The 17117-nt window shown below is 40.8% G+C and overlaps 2 protein-coding genes across 9 annotated transcripts in view; one reads left to right on the forward strand and one right to left on the reverse strand.

Annotated features, from left to right (window-relative positions):
• TLR2 (toll like receptor 2) overlaps positions 1–11366 on the forward strand; it is a 39716-nt gene extending 28350 nt beyond the window's left edge. Inside the window, exons 3-5 of one of the 2 annotated variants that reach the window (XR_005238667.2) lie at positions 2929–3028; positions 8490–8600; positions 11195–11366. The gene's annotated coding sequence lies outside the window, so the exon portion shown is untranslated. Of the gene's footprint in view, positions 1–2928; positions 3029–8489 lie in introns of both variants that reach the window. The other variant, XR_012093480.1, reaches the window with a different exon arrangement.
• RNF175 (ring finger protein 175) overlaps positions 1–17117 on the reverse strand; it is a 67778-nt gene that overhangs the window by 20066 nt on the left and 30595 nt on the right. For 2 of the 7 annotated variants that reach the window (XM_073017684.1, XM_008000049.3), the window contains exons 4-8: positions 16204–16358; positions 11377–11484; positions 8182–8302; positions 3501–3634; positions 463–564 (exon numbers count right to left, since the gene is read on the reverse strand). In XM_073017684.1, coding sequence (XP_072873785.1) covers positions 463–564; positions 3501–3634; positions 8182–8302; positions 11377–11484; positions 16204–16358 — 620 coding nt within the window. Of the gene's footprint in view, positions 1–462; positions 650–3500; positions 3635–6304; positions 6625–8181; positions 8303–11376; positions 11485–16203; positions 16359–17117 lie in introns of those variants that run through there. The other 5 variants (XR_005238673.2, XM_008000051.3, XR_012093481.1 and 2 more) reach the window with 5 other exon arrangements.

A 17117-nucleotide genomic window follows, 5' to 3' on the forward strand; every position in this document is an offset into this window, starting at 1 on the left:
ATCCAGATGCGGAAATAACTACTCATTTCCGGGAATAATAAAATTTAGTACACCCTAACATATTTAAAAAATAGTTTTCTGTACTCTGGTTCAAATTTCAGCTTTTAAAATTTCAATTCCAATTTTTCTATTTATGCACCTATCCACCCACCCATCCAATTCACCCATTTATTCATCCATCAAATGTGATGCAATGTCTCATCACATTTCCACTACAGCCCTTAATGTGGAAAATATAGAACATAAAGAGTGGAATGTTTTCTGGCATTTAATTTTCTAACCAGAATAGTAATATAGGCACAGAGGAGAAAAGAGACCATAAATCATTTTGAAATAGATGGTTAGGGAAAACAGGAAATTTTCTGCTGGAACTATACAAAAATACTGAAAGTTTTCATTGAAGAATATATCCCCAGAAACATTCAAGATAATCTCTTATAACCTTTTTGTTTTAAAGGATATGGATTACTGATCATCCTCTTCAAATCAACCTTCTCTTTGCAGTAAGGGCAAGTCTGCTTTTTCCCAACGATACACCAACCTCGGATGCAGAATTCATGAAAGCTGAAGCATCTTGTTAGGGAGGCTTCTAGATATGAAAAGGCAATGTCTGGTTCATGATGGTATGAAATGGTCCCATCTTCGGGGTCTAGTGGTGGAGTCAAGACTTGATGAGGCACATCGCTTTTTTCGGGAGGTTCTGTAAGGGACCTGACAATGACAGTGTGCTTGGAGTCACAGCTGCATTCGCTTTATGACTCTGAGGAATTTACTTAGCTTCTTGGCCTTCTTGCCTCACTTGATTCTGGTAAGAATTAGATTAGATAAAGAATGTGAGTCCTTTTTTTTTTTCCCTTTACAGTGATGTCTTCCATAAGTGTATTGGAGTTCCCCACCTGTTATTGTGCATTTCTCATGCATTTACTGAAGCATTTCTCCGTTCTACTTTTTGTGCATTATTCATTAGCTTCCTGTAATCAGACTTGTCTTAGACAGTTAGACAAGTTAAAATTATTTGTGGTCATAAAGTTACAAATATTTCTATTCATAATTTTTTTCTTGACTTTTAAAAGTACTAATAAGGAGCCAATTATTTTTAATAGAATATATGCCTACTAAACTTAACTTCTCAAACTCTAGGCATTTACAGATCCATTTGTATACATCTCCTGGTCCAGAAAGTCTGACCCTTTGTCCCCAAACTTGAGAGTGACCCCAAGTGTTCTCACAGCACCAGGGACTTACTCTAGTGTGGCATGACTTTTGGCACTTACATGTTTCTCCTAGACCATGTGTTACCTGTAGGACTCTGTCTCATTCATTTCAGTGTCCTCAGCACCTTAAGCCATGCCTAAGAAATATTTATTGAATGAACATTTGAATGACTCCTTCAAAACTGATTATTTTTGGAAATATATATTTCCATGTTCCCTGATACTATGGATTTGGACAAAATGAACTATAATGAAATCCATCCTATTGATTTGTTTATTTCTACAATCGCTGCTCCCAATGTGACTTTCTGGGCCAAGATCACATGATCTGACTGGCCTGCTACACACCCAGGTGAACAGCAATGATGTAGAAGTTCCCTCCCTAACAAATGGCGGAGCTTGGAGGTGTAGCAAGTTAAGGCCATGTATATAACTCCTCAGTATTAAATTTCAGTGTAACCAGGAGTTTCCATTATTTTGGTCTTGGGATTGGGGTCATTTTTGCAATATGCTTTAAAATAAAGTGGTGTATTATAACAAAGATTTTGAACCAAAACTCAAACAGCCTTTCATTCAAAAGGGCTGGAATACAGCTCCATCTTCCACAGAGGTACAGAATTCAGGAGCCATTGAGCCAGCACTGAAATGTCCACATTCTCTTTAATGTTCTTTTTCATTTTCAAATCTCAATGCTGAAAAACTTCCACACTGGCAGAACTGCTGCAGAGCAAGACTCAGATAACCCATCCTTGTTAATATGACTCATATTTGCCCATTTCTCACTAATATGACTCATGCTAAAATGGGCCATTAATAATACTCCCTGAAAAGCAAATTTAAAGGTGACTACATTTTAGATTATATATGCACACATGTACAACAATCCCTAAGGGCTTTTAAAGGTGGAGAGAGAAAATATTTCCATTTGCAAATGGCAGAAGGGGCTCTGTTCCAACATTTGAAAAATAAATCATATTTAAAACTAGGGCCAGACTTGGAAAATTGCTACAAAAAATGAGTTTTTTGGGAAAGGTATCACACTGAAAAAAACACTACAGAAATCCACAAAGGGGTATCTTTGTGTTTCTTCCCTTAAGATTTTAAGTCTTATGTGTTGGAATAAAGGCTCCTATTACTTTTGAGATGCATTTGGTCCAGGTTTTACTCTCAGGATTGAATAAGTGGAAACTGTCCAGATTAAACAGAATTGAATCATAGGTACTGGACACTGAGGTATGAGTGACTAAATTAAGTGAGATTTAGGCAAAAGACAGATGGTTTAACCATCTCATAATGCCAGAGCTTTGAACTAACTGGCTACATAGTGAGGACATTATTAAATTGATACTGTACTATAAAATAAAGATAAATGATGCCCTTTTTTGTATTTAGGAAGAATTAAAATACTGGCGATTGGCCAACCTAAGCCTAACTTTGGTATCCATAGCAAAAGTAGTATTCATACATGTTCAGGCAACACAGGTTGATTTGTTCAGGGGTCTCGATGCCAGCATTTTTCAGCACATTGCGGTTTTCCTTAATGGTTACTGGAGTCCCCATAGAATGCTGGTTTCCAAGCCCAGGCCATCTGGTTCCTATCATATGAAGATCCCTCAGCCAATGGATAGCTATTTGGGATAGAACCCATTGGTAAAGGAGCCCAATGGTCCAAGAACAAATGTCCAAATTTTGGTCCCTGCTTTTGTAATCCAAGGTGTCTTGCTGCCTGTGGCTGTATCTTCTTCTAAAGACTGAAGCTGAGAAGGCGGCTTGGTTTCCTCCCTTGGCTGTCCCCAAGACTACTGTTGCCACAGGTAGGTTCCTAGGATTATTTCTAGGCAAAGCACTCTTTGTATTTCTTGGTCTGCTAAGATTCAGACCTGGGGCTTCACTTGGATAGTCTTAAGATCCCCCCTGCACCTGATACTTTACTTTTTTTCTCACCTCCAAACCCCTTCTTTCCCTGATCTTTCTTGGCTATCTGCTTGCTTATGACTTCAACCAATTTCCCCTGCTAGCACCCTGCTCAGATACTGCCTTCCTGTCTACATGGCATTAAGAGTCCTCTTTAAAAAGGAAATTACTGGAGGAGGAGGAGGAGGATCACCTTAATTGGCAGTTCATTATTCAGCAGAAAGACCCAAAAAGAAAGACCGGGCGGGAGGATAAAGGATTGGGGTTTGGGCATGGAAGGTAAGCAAGATGGAGGAGATGGGGACAGGAGGAAGAGAAGGAGGAAAGAAGGAGGGTTGGTGAAGGCCAAACGATTTCCTTTGAAAAGGATACACATGATTACAGGAAAGCTGGTAGGTGTTCTCAATGAGCCCTTCTTCATCAAGCTCCACAATGATCTTCTGCCCACAGACTGCACAGATATTGTCTGATAAGCTCCTTGTAGGCAACCCGCTGACACTGTAGAACTATCAGAGGAAATGGACAGAGCACAGTCGGAAAGGAGAGCACATGCCACTCTCTGAATGCCAGGCACTGGGACAGGCAGCGCTTCGCACATAGAATCTCCACTGTGGCCAGGCATGGTGGCCCATGCGTGTAATCCCAGCACTTTGGGAGGCTGAGGCAGGTAGATCACAAGGCCAGGAGTTCGAGACCAGCCTGGCCAACATGGTGAAACCCTCTCTCTACTAAAAATACAAAAAAATTAGCCAGGTGCAGTGGTGGGCGCCTGTAATCCCAGCTACTCGGGAGGCTGAGTCAGGAGAATTGGTTGAACCCAGGAGGCGGAGGTTGCAGTAAGCCGAGATTGCACCACTGCACTCTAGCCTGGGTGGCAGAGCAAGACTCTATCTCAAAAAAAAAAAAAAAAAAAAAAAAAAAAAAAGAATCTCCACTGCTTCTAAGATGGTTTAGAATGTGAAACACCGTTTCCTGTAAGAAGAATGCTACAGAGGGGTTAAGGTTTCCAGGCAAAAACCCATTGAATTCCAAATGGACCCAAAGCACATGGCCAATTATAACCTCTCATCTAACCTCCACATTGAGGAATCCTTTCACAGGAATCATTTTTATCCAGGGCTGGAGTTAAGAGGAAGCTTCAGAGGAAGCCTTTGAGTTAATCCATAGATTGGCCCTTCCCTTTATTGTCCTGGAGATTCTGACTCAGATCTCTGGAGTAAACCTAGGCATCTCTCTGTCATTTAAATCCCCATGTTTTTATTGGATGCACGCTGAGTAATCACCATTGGAAGGCAATGCATTTAGAACTTCACCTTGGGATATCTGCATCTTCCCGTACTGTGGATAAGGAGTGGTTCTCAATATTGGCAGCATATTAGAATCCCTAAGAAGTTTTTTTTTTTTTTTCCCCCAAAGAAAATTATTTTATAATAGTTTTAGGTTTAAAGAAAAGATACAAAAATAGTACAGAGATTGGCTATATACCACATATCTAGTTTCCCTATATTATTATTAGATTGATTTTAAGGAATTGGCCCACACATTTGTGGGCAAGTCAGAAATTTGCAGGGCAGGTTGGCAGGCCAGCAGGCTGGAAACTCTGGCAAGATTGATGTTGCAGTCTTGAGGCAGAATTTCTTTTTCTCTAGGAAGCCTCAGTTTTTGCTTTTAAGGCCTTTGACTGATTGGCTGAGGTCTATGTGGAATATTAAGGGTAATCTCCTTCACGTAAAGTCAATTGATTACAGATATTAATCATATCTGCAAAATATCTTTGCATCAGCATCTAGACTAGTGATTTTACCAAACAAATGAGTATCATAGCATAGGCAAATTGACTCTAAAATTTAATCATCACAACCTCTTTAAGGGAGGAGAATTTATATAAATTATGTGGAATTCTTCTGCACAGATTTGACTATTCTCTTCCACTTATTTATTCAGTCATTTATTGATATCAGTGTGGACTCATGGATATTTTATGCTTTGGGTTATAATCCAATACTACTACTATTACTATTTTGTTGCTCAAATTTCAGCTTTGGCCATTGGGAGCACTTTCAGTTGGCTCCTGTGTCTCTTTGATATATCCCCAATCACTGTGGAGTTCTTTTGTTTTGTTTTTAGCATTTTCTTGCTTTTGGTCACTATGAGACGCTCCAGGCTTATACTGTGTATTCTTCACTCAGACCTATAATCAGCCATTTCTTCAAGGAGCCCCAGTTCCTTTTATTGTAAAATGACATTAGAAAACAAGATCTAGACACTCTGTATGTTCACTGTTGCTGGGGTGTCATCGTCCCTAGGACCTCTTAGCTGACAGAGCAAGGAATTCATCTGTACATACTAACACACATACACACACACACACACAGATACACACACACACATATCTGTAAATATTTCTGTATGTATCCATGTATATCTATATTAAGCTAAACAATTACAATTACAGAATACATGTATGGTGGTATCAAAATTGTTAACCTATAGCCTTGTCAGCAACAACTTTATGAACTAGAGTACAGTGCTTATGACACAGTTTCTTTTGTTTTTAGTCTTATGATCTCCATTCATTTCAAAGTTACTGAGGTCAGCACCTTTTTTTCCCACCCCTTTCAATGAGGTTATTTCACACATTTTTAATATGGTTAGATTCTTTTGGCATGATCTGAATTCTATCCTTGGATTCTCTGACTTCCTAAATTATTTTTTAAATTTTCATAAATTTAAGGTTCACACTTTCTATGGATTTTGACAAATGTATAGTTGTTATGTATCCACCATTATCGTATCACACAGAAGAGTTTCACCACTCTAAATTTCCTGTGCTTCACCTATTCAACCATGCTCCTTCCCTAAAGCCTTGGCAACCACGGATCTGTTCAGCAACTCTATAGTTGCACCTTTTCTAAAATGTCATATAGGATGCAGTCGTACAGGATGCAGTCACACAGGACGGAGCCTTTTCAGACTGGCTTCTCTTACTCAGCAACATGCGTTTAAGATTCACCCCATGGTTTGGATGGCTTAATAGCTCATTCCTTTTCCTAAGGACTTTTTTTTTTTTTTTTTTTGGAAGCAGAGGTACTGGTTCTACTCCCAGAGATTCTGACTTACTTGCTCTGGTGTGGGGCTTAGGCACTGATATGGGAATGGAGATTGTATCTCCTTACCTCAGTCACAAGAACATGCGCAAGTGTCTGTGGACACACAAGCGCGTGCGCGCGCGTGCACACGCGTGCACACACACACACACAATCCCTCATCAATCCAAGTCACTGGTGGCCGTACCCATGGCTTGAGGCAGTGGTTTTTGTAGATTTGGTAGCTGGAATAAACAGACAGGATGACAAGATGTTAAGAACTGGTTGGGTTGGATCAGGTGAGAAGTTTCCCAAAAGCTGGTGCTTACAGACTTGGTTGTCTTGCCAGGTACAGTCTCTTCTTCCTGGTCCACTTGAGAACAGCCACATATAATTCTAATCTTCCTTTTCTGTCCATAAACACAAGAGACTTTGGGAATTTTCCAAGGAGTATAACTTCTGTTTTTTGTTGGAGAAACTGGGAATAAAAATGCTCCTTCCTGTGCTCACATTAAACCTTATAAGAAAGGCAGTTGTATTGTTCCAGCATTTCACCACAGAATTTGGGTTGCAGGCTTTAGGAAAAGAGTAAGATAGAGCCTATGGTGGAGGGGAAGGACAAATGCTGTGGGGAGGAAGTCAAGGTCATAGCCACTTAGGTCCTGCTCCAGAAATGGACGGAACACTCTAAAAGTTCACCCTTTTCTTACTACTTACGTTTTTTTTTCTCTTTTTAAAAAAATTTAATTTAATTTAAAGTTCTAGGATACATGTGCAGGTTTGTTGCATAGGCAAATGTGTGCCATGGTGGTTTGCTGCACCTATCAACCCATCAGCTAGGTATTAAGACCCACATGCCTTAGCTGTTTTTCCTGATGCTCTCCCTCCTGCTCCCCTGACAGGCCTCAGTGTGTGTTATTCCCGTCCCTGTGTCCATCTGTTCTCATTGTTCAGCTCCCATGTACACGTGAGAACAGGCAGTGTTCGGTTTTCTGGTCCTGTGTTAGTTTGCTGAGGATAATGGCTTCTAGCTCCAACCATGTCCTCACAAAGGACATGATCTCATTCCTTTTTATGGCTGCATAGTATTCCATGGTGTATATGCACCACACTTTCTTTATCCAGTCTATCATTGATGGGCATTTGGGTTGTTTCCATGTCTTTGCTTTACACTCATTTTCTACTTCACATCTGGCTGTGTACCAGGAGACACACATAGAGGACAGAGATGTGGAATTCTTGAAACTACTAAGTCATCCCTAGAGCTCTTAGTTTGTAAGTTTTTAGGAGATATGCATGAGTCAGACACAGATAAATGCCCTTGATATCTGAATCAGGAATACATCTAACTAGAAAGTATGTCCATTCTGAATTTTAATCTTAAAAGAGTTCAAAAAAAGAAAAGAGAAACAACTGCTAGAGATTAAAAAAATTCTAGGCAATAGTATAGAGTCAGAATACAACTAGCACACTTTTTATATCTTGTACTTCTATGCTATATAATGCAACTGGTATTTATGATAAGTATTACCCAGAGGCACTGTTGATTCTGAACTGTTTTATGCAGCATCAAATGTAATTTTTATTTGCATTAGACAGTGTTTCAGACAGAGCTAAAAGGTTTTAGTTATTGTTAATGTTTTACTAATCCTTAAATGTTGGCAATTGGAGTGTGCTAGATACAATAACACAAATAATTTGCATATTTTGTTTTAAAAGATGCCTTATTCCACAAGTATCCTATATACATAAGACATGTATTTTCCAATTAATTAACAGAGACGATGTTTTGATGCAAGGAGAATTCAGGGAACAACTGGGCTAAGTGAACCAAAATAGTTCCAAAGGAAACGATAATCAGTATATGGAGAAAGACTTATTTATTTCTGAAAATGGATGCGACATGTAAGATGAGACCATTTCTCCATGTGTCATAAATGGTTTCAGAAAATGAAACCAACACTTACCCCTATAGTGGAAGCCATGTAGTCTGAGCAGATCTCGGCAAAGTCTCTCCCCATTACTCCATAGTAGAGGCCGTAGAACAAAGACACAATGCCAAAATCCATGGAATCTCTAGCTTTGATTCTGTTGAAAACAACAGTATAAGGAAATAAGAATGTGGCATATTTCAAAACAGCTGGAGTTTGGAAAATATTTCCTGTTGACAGTATCTAAGAGAACCTTGTGAGTATTTTTTTTTCATTTTTTTGTTTGATTTTTCTTTTTTTAAATGAAATAATTTAAAATTCTCTAAATTTCCCTCAAATTGTAGCACTCAGTGCCAACTGGACAAAGGAATTCTTGAGACAGCCTTCAAGTGCTTCTTAGGACTACAGTGCCTAGACAAGCTGACTCTGACCAGTGGTTTCAGGCTCAACTACAGGTAGGCCTCAGCAGCTTGTAACAGTTTCCATCTCCAGGCCACACCCCAGGTAACTCCAATGGGTAGATAACATTAAAAAGCACTAGAGCAATAGTTCTCAGCCCTAAACATAGATTAGAATCACCCGGGAAAATTTAAAAGTGCATTGACACATGGGCCCACCACCAAGGACTGGAGTTTAGTTGATCTGGGTTGGGGTCTGGACAGCAGTATTTTTGAAGAGCTTGTCAGTGATTGATTCTTTAATACAGCAAAGTATGTCTTTAATACATACTCAAGTATGTCTGCTGTATAACTTAGATTTTTGTAGAATGCTTTCCAATGATCTTTCCTAACAAGTGCTTGAGATAGATATTATCACCCCCACTTTGCATGTGAAAACATGGAGACTTAGAAAACATTATTTGCTTGACACAACAATTGGTACATCACAAAACCACAAATCAAGCTCATATCTTGAAGCCCTTGATTACCATGCCAGAGTTGCTATGTATTAACTGAAAAAAACTTTTTGCAAGTTAAATCACATTTCAATTATACCAGGATTCTTTGTGATCATCCCCCCACCCAGTTTTTTTTTTCTCTTAATGGAAAGATCTCTTTTAAAAGTGAATAATGTGCCCTAAATTTAATTTGTGAATCTAAATAACTGCACATTTGTTTTGCTCTATCTATAAAACAATCTCAAATACCAGCAGTGAGCCTTGGTGGTTCTGATTGATTCAGGGAAGGGAGGAAAGTGTGGACAAGAGTTGGGTAGTCTGTCTCTAAAACCTATTTCTGTTTTCTGTTCATTGCAGGAAGAAATGGTGAAGGCAGACAGCTTTGTAGATTTAGAAAGTACAGATTTTTGGGTGATATGAACTGAGGCTTCCAACACATGTGGTAGCTTCATCCTTTCAGGATTTGTCTGGGTATATCTGAGAATTAGGACAGTAGGGGACATGAGGAGTATCTTCCCTCCACGTCCAGGGAAATATGTATTTATAATTTTATTGATAAAAAGTACAGTAACACACTTGTGGCCCTAGGAAAAAAGCTTAATACAATGATAATCATCAGGTAGTGAAAACAAAATAGTTACTTTTCTGAAGGGTTAAGTTTTTGGTATGCCTTACTGTAGGAAAATTCATGAATGAGGATCTTGAAATCTTATGAGGTAATAGTCTTAGAACAGCTATTGTTCCTAGTGATTTCAAAAAAATTCTTATGAGTATTTTTATGTTCACTAAAATAAACCAGTATAGAGAGTATGTTAAAAAAGATATTACAGTGTCTTTCTATATCCTAGCCTAGCAATAATAGATCTGTACAATTACTTTCTACCCCTTTTCTGCTAGAAAATGTTAGATGCTCCCGCTCTGAAAGTTTTATGAAATGCTTATAAAATCAGATTGCTATATTGCCCTAGGAAGAGCCCTTTCACCCAGGGCTGACTCTCCCTCCAACTGCCTTCCCTATTTTCTGAGTAAAGGGTTGATGATCTCTCCTTTTCAGTTTCTGTTATGGTCCCAGAAGTTTAGAGTAACTTTGATGTGAGAGCTATTCTGGGGGATTTGTATTTGAGCTGCTTTCCATAGGTATGCTTTGCATACCATAGTGTGGTATGTCTTCAATCCCCTTTCCAGGACACAGGCTGGTTACTCAGCCTCAGTTGTGCCCCTGAGAAGGCCATCCACAGCATGTCTCAGCAACCACCTTAAGTGGGAGCACAGCTCTAGTCAAGGGTTATCCCAACTTCCTTTATCTCTCCCTAGACTTTCTTGCTCTTTTATACCTTTACTTCTCTTTCAATTTCTTTTTTAAAATTCCCCATCTATTAAACAATAGATATTGACATGTTTTCTATCCTTCAAATCTTTTTTATTTGTTTATTTGGTTTCCCAGCTTATTTTTTTTTCCAATTAAAATTATTTTTGAGACAAGGTCTGGCCATGTTGCCCAGGCTGGTCTTGAACTCCTGGCATCAAGCAATCCTCCCACCTCTGCCTCCCAAGTAGCTAGGATTACAGGCACGAGCCACGGCACCCAGCCTCTTGCAATTTCTAAGCATTCACTTTTCCTCCTTTTCCAAGTATCCCTAACACAAGGCATTTCATGACTATCAGAAACCAAATTCAAGAGAGCAGTACTGTCCAATGGAAATACAGTCACAAATATAATTTTAAATTTTCTGTAGGTGCATTTAATATGTCAAACAACAACAACAACAAAAAACAGGTGAAATTAATCTCACTGATACATTTAAATTCTATCATTTCAAAATGTAATTGATATAAAAATGTTTTTTATGTAAGTCTTTGAAATTCAGTATGTATTTTACACTTAGAATACATCTTATTTCATATTTTAGGTGTTCATTAGTCACATGAGCTAGTGGCTACTATATTGGACAACATAATTCTAGAGGTTTTAGATAAGAAGATATATATAAAAGGAGATCTAGGTACTTGAGAATTTCGTAGAAGAGAAATGAGTTTAGTAAGAATTACTCTAGCACAATTGTAGGTCCACTGTTAATAGTAGTCTTTTAAATTTGCAGACCAAATATAAATTCTCCTTAAAGCTCCTAATTTTAAAAAATTATTTTGTAGGGTGCTTCTTTCTTCCCTTTCTATTGGTTTTCCCCAGACAAGACTATGTGTGGATATGTACTATAAAACATGTGTGCATGGAAAATTGTAGGGCCAGATGCTTCCGGATTAAGAGAACATGACCAGGTGAGTGTGCCACGCAAGTGCCTGGAGATATTAATGTCTTAATAGGAGATACTTACTTGAAAAACAGATTGAATCCACACATTGTAAACATGATAGCCAAGTAACCCACAACACCAAATGCATAGCTGAGTTTGTAGATCAAAAGAAACCATTTGTAGACCAACCTGTGGAGTGAAAAATGGGGAGAAACACAGAACGTGGTATTATTAGAAAATATTTTGTCTTTTTCAAAGACTTATAAATCAGTTTTTCATTTCTAAAATTATGTTTATAACACACAGAACAGATATATATGGCAATAAGCATTATATGAATAGAACTATCATGCTTATGTGTTTCTGTGTATATGCATATGTGAATTCTTTTTAAATTTGTCTACATCCCTCAGATGCTTCACTTAAAAATAGCCTTCAGGAATGGTTACTCTTCCTGGGACCCTGCCTCCCCACACCACCCCCTTCTCATTTGGTCCTAGGGTTAAGCTTGAGTGGTTTCAGCAGGAGTGCCTTGGAGGTGAACAAAAAGTGGGATGAGAAGTCAAAGGGAAGTCCAGACCTTCTTCCCCAGGAGTTTTTCTTCCCTCTTGTTCTGTTGCCCCTTTTCCCCCAGCCCCAGTGCAGATATCACCAGTAGTGGGCCCAGCCCTCATCCCATTTCCCCTCCACCCAAAGAGCCCTCCCCTAGCCCAGGGGATGAAATGACGAGTGCCCCAGGCTACTTCCTTCTGCTGTGTGGAAGGGTCCTGTGTGTACCCCAGCACCCTCTGTGATCTTCTAAGGCCTTTCCTTGTTCCCAAAGGGTCTAAGTGGAGAAGGAAAAGGATAAGGATGGAGGGTGATTGGAGAGAATATAGAAGGAAGCCCTCCCCTCTGCTGGTTTCCTTCTTCACTGGCAGTAAAGGCCCTTAGAAAAAAACTACAAGAAGGACCACGTGACAGCTTCATGTCTAGGAAGACAGGGGAAGAGGTTGGGAGCCCAGTTCCATTCTTGGAGGGCCACAGCAGAGGGGCTACTATGCTCATTGGTACAAGAGGTGGTGGAAGGAAAGCTGGGGGCTTATCTTTATTGCTCTAAGAAAATGAAGAGGTGGCTGGAATGCTGCTTACAAGGGTGTGCGATGGCAGAAGGCCCTGTTTGCCTCACAACCCTTTCCCTGCACATCCTCTTGGAGTCTCTTTCCTGCCTTTCACCCCAAACTGCATTCAGAATCTCGTTCCAGAGATTTAGCCCCACCCTCTCACCCCCAAGCCCTGAGCCCTGTCTCTGACTCTCTCACCTTCCCCAGCTCACTCGCTGTTGGAGCCACTGTACCAAATGCTTAATATCTATGATATTACTAGCGTAAGGTTTCAATATGATTTTAATAGGTGCTCTATTTCACTGAGTTCCAGTCAGAAGGGACCTTCTGAACATTATGGTTTAAATGGGTTATGGGCTAGCTCATGAAATGTGTTGTCATATACATCACTTCTATGGTGAAATGCCTTCTGCACTTCAAGCAACTGATATTCAAGGACAGTCTGTGCTGCCACCTCCTCCACCAGGTGTGATCCTGCTCCGGGGGGAGTAGGCAGGGGTGAGCTACATGGGGGAGCGGGCAGGGGTGAACTACGTGGGGGAGCGGGCAGGGGTGAACTACATGGGGGAGTGGGCAGGGGTGAGCTATGTGGGGGAGTGGGCAGGGGTGAGCTACGTGGGGGAGTGGGCAGGGGTGAGCTACGTGGGGGAGTGGGCAGGGGTGAGCTACGTGGGGGAGTGGGCAGGGGTGAGCTACGTGGGGGAGTGGGCAGGGGTGAGCTGTGTGGGGGAGTGGGCAGGGGTGAGCTATGTGGAGACAGAAACTTGCCTGGGCTGCAGAAGTTTGCTCAAATTACTGTGAGGCTGTGTGGCCTCAAAAGGAAGCCAGAGAAGGCTTTTGGGGTCTTTCTGCCACAGTGACTCTCAAGCCATGGGTTCTTTTCATTTGTCAGTACTGAGCAGCTTAGATCATTGCTCAGAGCAGCTAGATCAAGGCAGAAGTTTACGTTGCTAAAAGTGGTGATGATGGAGAAACAGGCAAACTCTGAGAAGGTCCCCTCTACTGGGCCCCCAACACCTGCCAGTACCAGAATATGGTTCCTTGAACTCCACACACACTGGTGACCCATCTCCCTGCCTGAAGGGGCCTCTCTCAAACTTCTGCCAGCATTAGAGATGTTCTAGGACTAATAACCTTTAAACGGCAGGGTTTCTCTGTGCAAAGCGGTTTGTTGAGTTAATGAAGTCATAGCATGCTTTTGGGAGCAGGAGCTTTGCAGCCAAGTAGTTCTTTGGTCTGATCCAGGGCTTTGCTGCTTACTGCCCATGGGACTTTGGTCAATTTACTTGGCATTCCTTCCTATGATTGTCTAATTTATAATGTGAGGATGATAACACTAGCTCCTAAAGTTGTTGTGAAGATTGTGTGAGCTAATGTATTGATGTTTATTAACTTGGCACACTAAATGCTCAATATGTCATATCACTGTTATGGATGTGTTCGATTTTCCAAATCTCAAGCCCCCCTTCTCCTGCCATTTTCATGCTTATTTGGGGAACCTATGTTCAGGAACAGTAGAGTCCAGAACTTCCTCGCTACCCAGACTTACACTGTAAGGCAGATAAGCCAGATAGGAGATTGTGTAACTGCTTCAGAGCAGCCTCCAAAAGGAAAGCTTGGTCTTGGGTTGGATTTGATGTGATCAAGCCCAGCTCTTTGTGGCTAGTGTTTGTGTGTGTGTGTGTGTGTATGTGTGTGTGTGTGTTTGAGGTAGCGTCTTGCTCTGTTGCCCAGGCTGGAGTGCAATGGCGTGATCCTGGCTCACTGCAGCCTCTGCCTCTGGGTTCAAGTGATTCTCCTGCCTCAGCCTCCTGAGTAGCTGGGATTACAAGCACCTGCCACCACACCTGGCTAATTTTTGTATTTTTAGTCGAGACAGGACTTCACCATGTTGGCTAGGCTGGTCTGAAACTCCTGACCTCAGGCGATCCACCCACTTCGGCCTCCCAAAGCGATGGGATTACAGGCGTGAGCCACCACGTATGTGGCTTATTTCTGACTCTGAACTTCACTGCTTGCCAGACAAACCAACTGTAGTTGAGAGGAAATTCACTTCCCCTTCTCTGGGCACCCTATCCTGAAACAACAGCTTGATGTGCTCTCAAAGAGGAACAGTAGGCTTTGAACTGCTGGTGCTCTCCAGCACTCCTCTCTACTGCTCTCAGGTCTGCCTTCTACAGCAATGCTGATTTCTTCACCCAGCTCCCCTCACCTGTAATGAAGTCCTCTGCTTCCAAATGGAAGATAGTTAAAATGTGACTCACCTGTAATACAATAAGCAAGCAAAGATCCATGATAATTCTGGGGCCTATTGCCTCTTATGTACAGGAGCTCCATCCTGACTGCTCTTCTAGAAGAGGCCCTACTTCACCTTGCTCACTGATGTCTCTTCAAATGGCAGCTGAGTTTGCTTTGTAATGTCAGTGGAGCCTCTTGACTCTCAGACTATCCTTTAGGGCTTGGAGTTGTGCAGGCAGGAAGAAGCTGAGAGGACATGCTTTGGGCATGGGAAAGAGAGTGGACATATGCAAGCCATAAAGGGTAATAAGGCAGCATTTGGGTATTTCTTGTAATAAAGTTCCTCTGCATTGCACGAACTGAAGTGCACAAAAACACTGCCTTTAGGTAGGGTAATTCATTATACAGTGGATAGGCAAACCATTCTCACAGAAATACAACATAGATTATATCCAGGGGATGAAAACAAGCACATTTTGATTCATCCCAAACTCAGAGCACTTTCACAAATCTTAAATAACTTAGAATATTTTCTAAGAAGGAGAAAGGTACGATACGTTCACTTTACTGATTGATAAGCCAGACACTACAAGCGCTGTCCGAGACCCCAAATTGGCCAGTTTATAAGGTCTCCTACCAGCACCCCAGACCTCTTCCTTTTTAGTTTAGTGGAACTAAACTAAAATACTCATAACATGAATTCATGTATTTGGATTTCCATTTTTATCATCACATTTATTTATCTGATTTCTCATTGGGTATTTTTCCTTCTCCTAACTTGAAGGAAAAGTTGACATACGTGTTTCCTACTTTTTCAGAGATGAAAACAAACGTCTAAATAATCATAAAAGTATTTCACTGGAGCTTATGATTTATTCTCCCAAAAGGTCAAATTTAGCATTGTTTTATTACCATTTTCCATTTTATACACTTTATCTCATTGCAGTTTTATCTTGATGAGGTTTTGGATTTTATCCACAGAACAGGGGGTGCAAAAGCAAGCCTGCAGGCGCAGTATGTGAAGATAAGCACTTCGGAAAGATTTGTGAACAATACAATGGAGTTATACACATCTTTGGAGGCTGACAATGGTCATTAAAGTGACCACTGGAATATTAAAGCATCATTTGTTATTAGAATAATAAGTTGTCTATGACTTATGATTTATTATATATTTTCAGGTTGAAACACAACTTTCAACTCTTGCTTTATTTTAAAATGTGCGACACAACGTATAGTGGAATAAAGCAAAATGCTGAGGTAAAAATAAACTTGCAAATAATGCTCTAGAAATTTTAAACAATAGTTTCACTTCCCTTTCTTCTGCATTTCACTAGCTAATATCTGAAGTAATAAATTTTACATGAATATCTGAACTGCCATTAAATAATGAAGGCAAACTAACAGCAGTGTAGCTAATTTCTCAAGAGTTTTGCTACCAAAGGTAAAAGACAAGTAAAAGAAATGTAACGCCGCCACTCCCCAACCCAGGAAAATGGCTATAAAATATGCTTTTTAATATTTAAAATAAAGGGGCTCCTAGGGAAAGAATGTATGGAATACATACCGTGGTGTCCTTCCTGAGAGGGGTTTTCGGGTAGCTCTGAAGAGGATGTAACTGGTAATAACGGAGAACATCCCCCACATAGACAGAAACCGCCACCAGTATAGTTTTATCGTGAAATATAAGGGGACAATCCACATCTGCAACAAGGTCACCAGCTGTCATAGAAATGAACAGAAAATCTCTTTCAATGGCCCAAGTGCCTGAATGGCATCTCCATTATTAAATGAGTCCGAAGCATCTCTGGGGGAACCACCTTCACCATCATGTCTGTACCATGCAACTGCTTTACCATCAAACTGTAAGCTTCCTTAGACAGGCCAGGCCATGGAAAGTATGGACACAATTATCTGAAAATTCCAATGGGAAACAATCCAAAATCCCTGCCTTCTGTCACTTCCTTTCGTCTGTTTTAGATGGGGCCTCCACAGAGATGTGATTTTGGACAAGGGAGCCTCACTTTAGTTGTATAATTGGGGGTACCGATGCTTGCACTGCTTCCCTGCACTGACTGAGGCGGGGTTCAAACAAGATCAGGAATGGAAAGCACTCTGAAAACCATACTGCACTACACAGAGCCCAGGGGCTTTGTTTCTGTCATGTGCTCATATGAAAGTGACAGCAATGTCAAAGGAGGAAGTGGAGGTCAGAGTTTCAGAGAAGCCCCTGGGATGTCTTCTGCCTGCAGTCCCTGGGCACTCTGCAAGGTTTCCTGTTCATTTGGTGCATAAATCCTTTGTGACCTATGCCATTGACCTGAGTCCAAGTAGCCTTCAGAGGGTCCTTTAATCTGGTCTCATTCCCATAGGTCAGGGAGCAGGGCAGAGTGAACTGTCTCTGGGTCACTGATGTGATATGGTTACCATAGCTACACTCTTACTTTTCAAACCAAGCCTAATACCAGCTAGTCAATCCTC

This window comes from Chlorocebus sabaeus, chromosome 7, assembly GCF_047675955.1.
Source record: "Chlorocebus sabaeus isolate Y175 chromosome 7, mChlSab1.0.hap1, whole genome shotgun sequence".
NCBI lineage: Eukaryota > Metazoa > Chordata > Mammalia > Primates > Cercopithecidae > Chlorocebus > Chlorocebus sabaeus.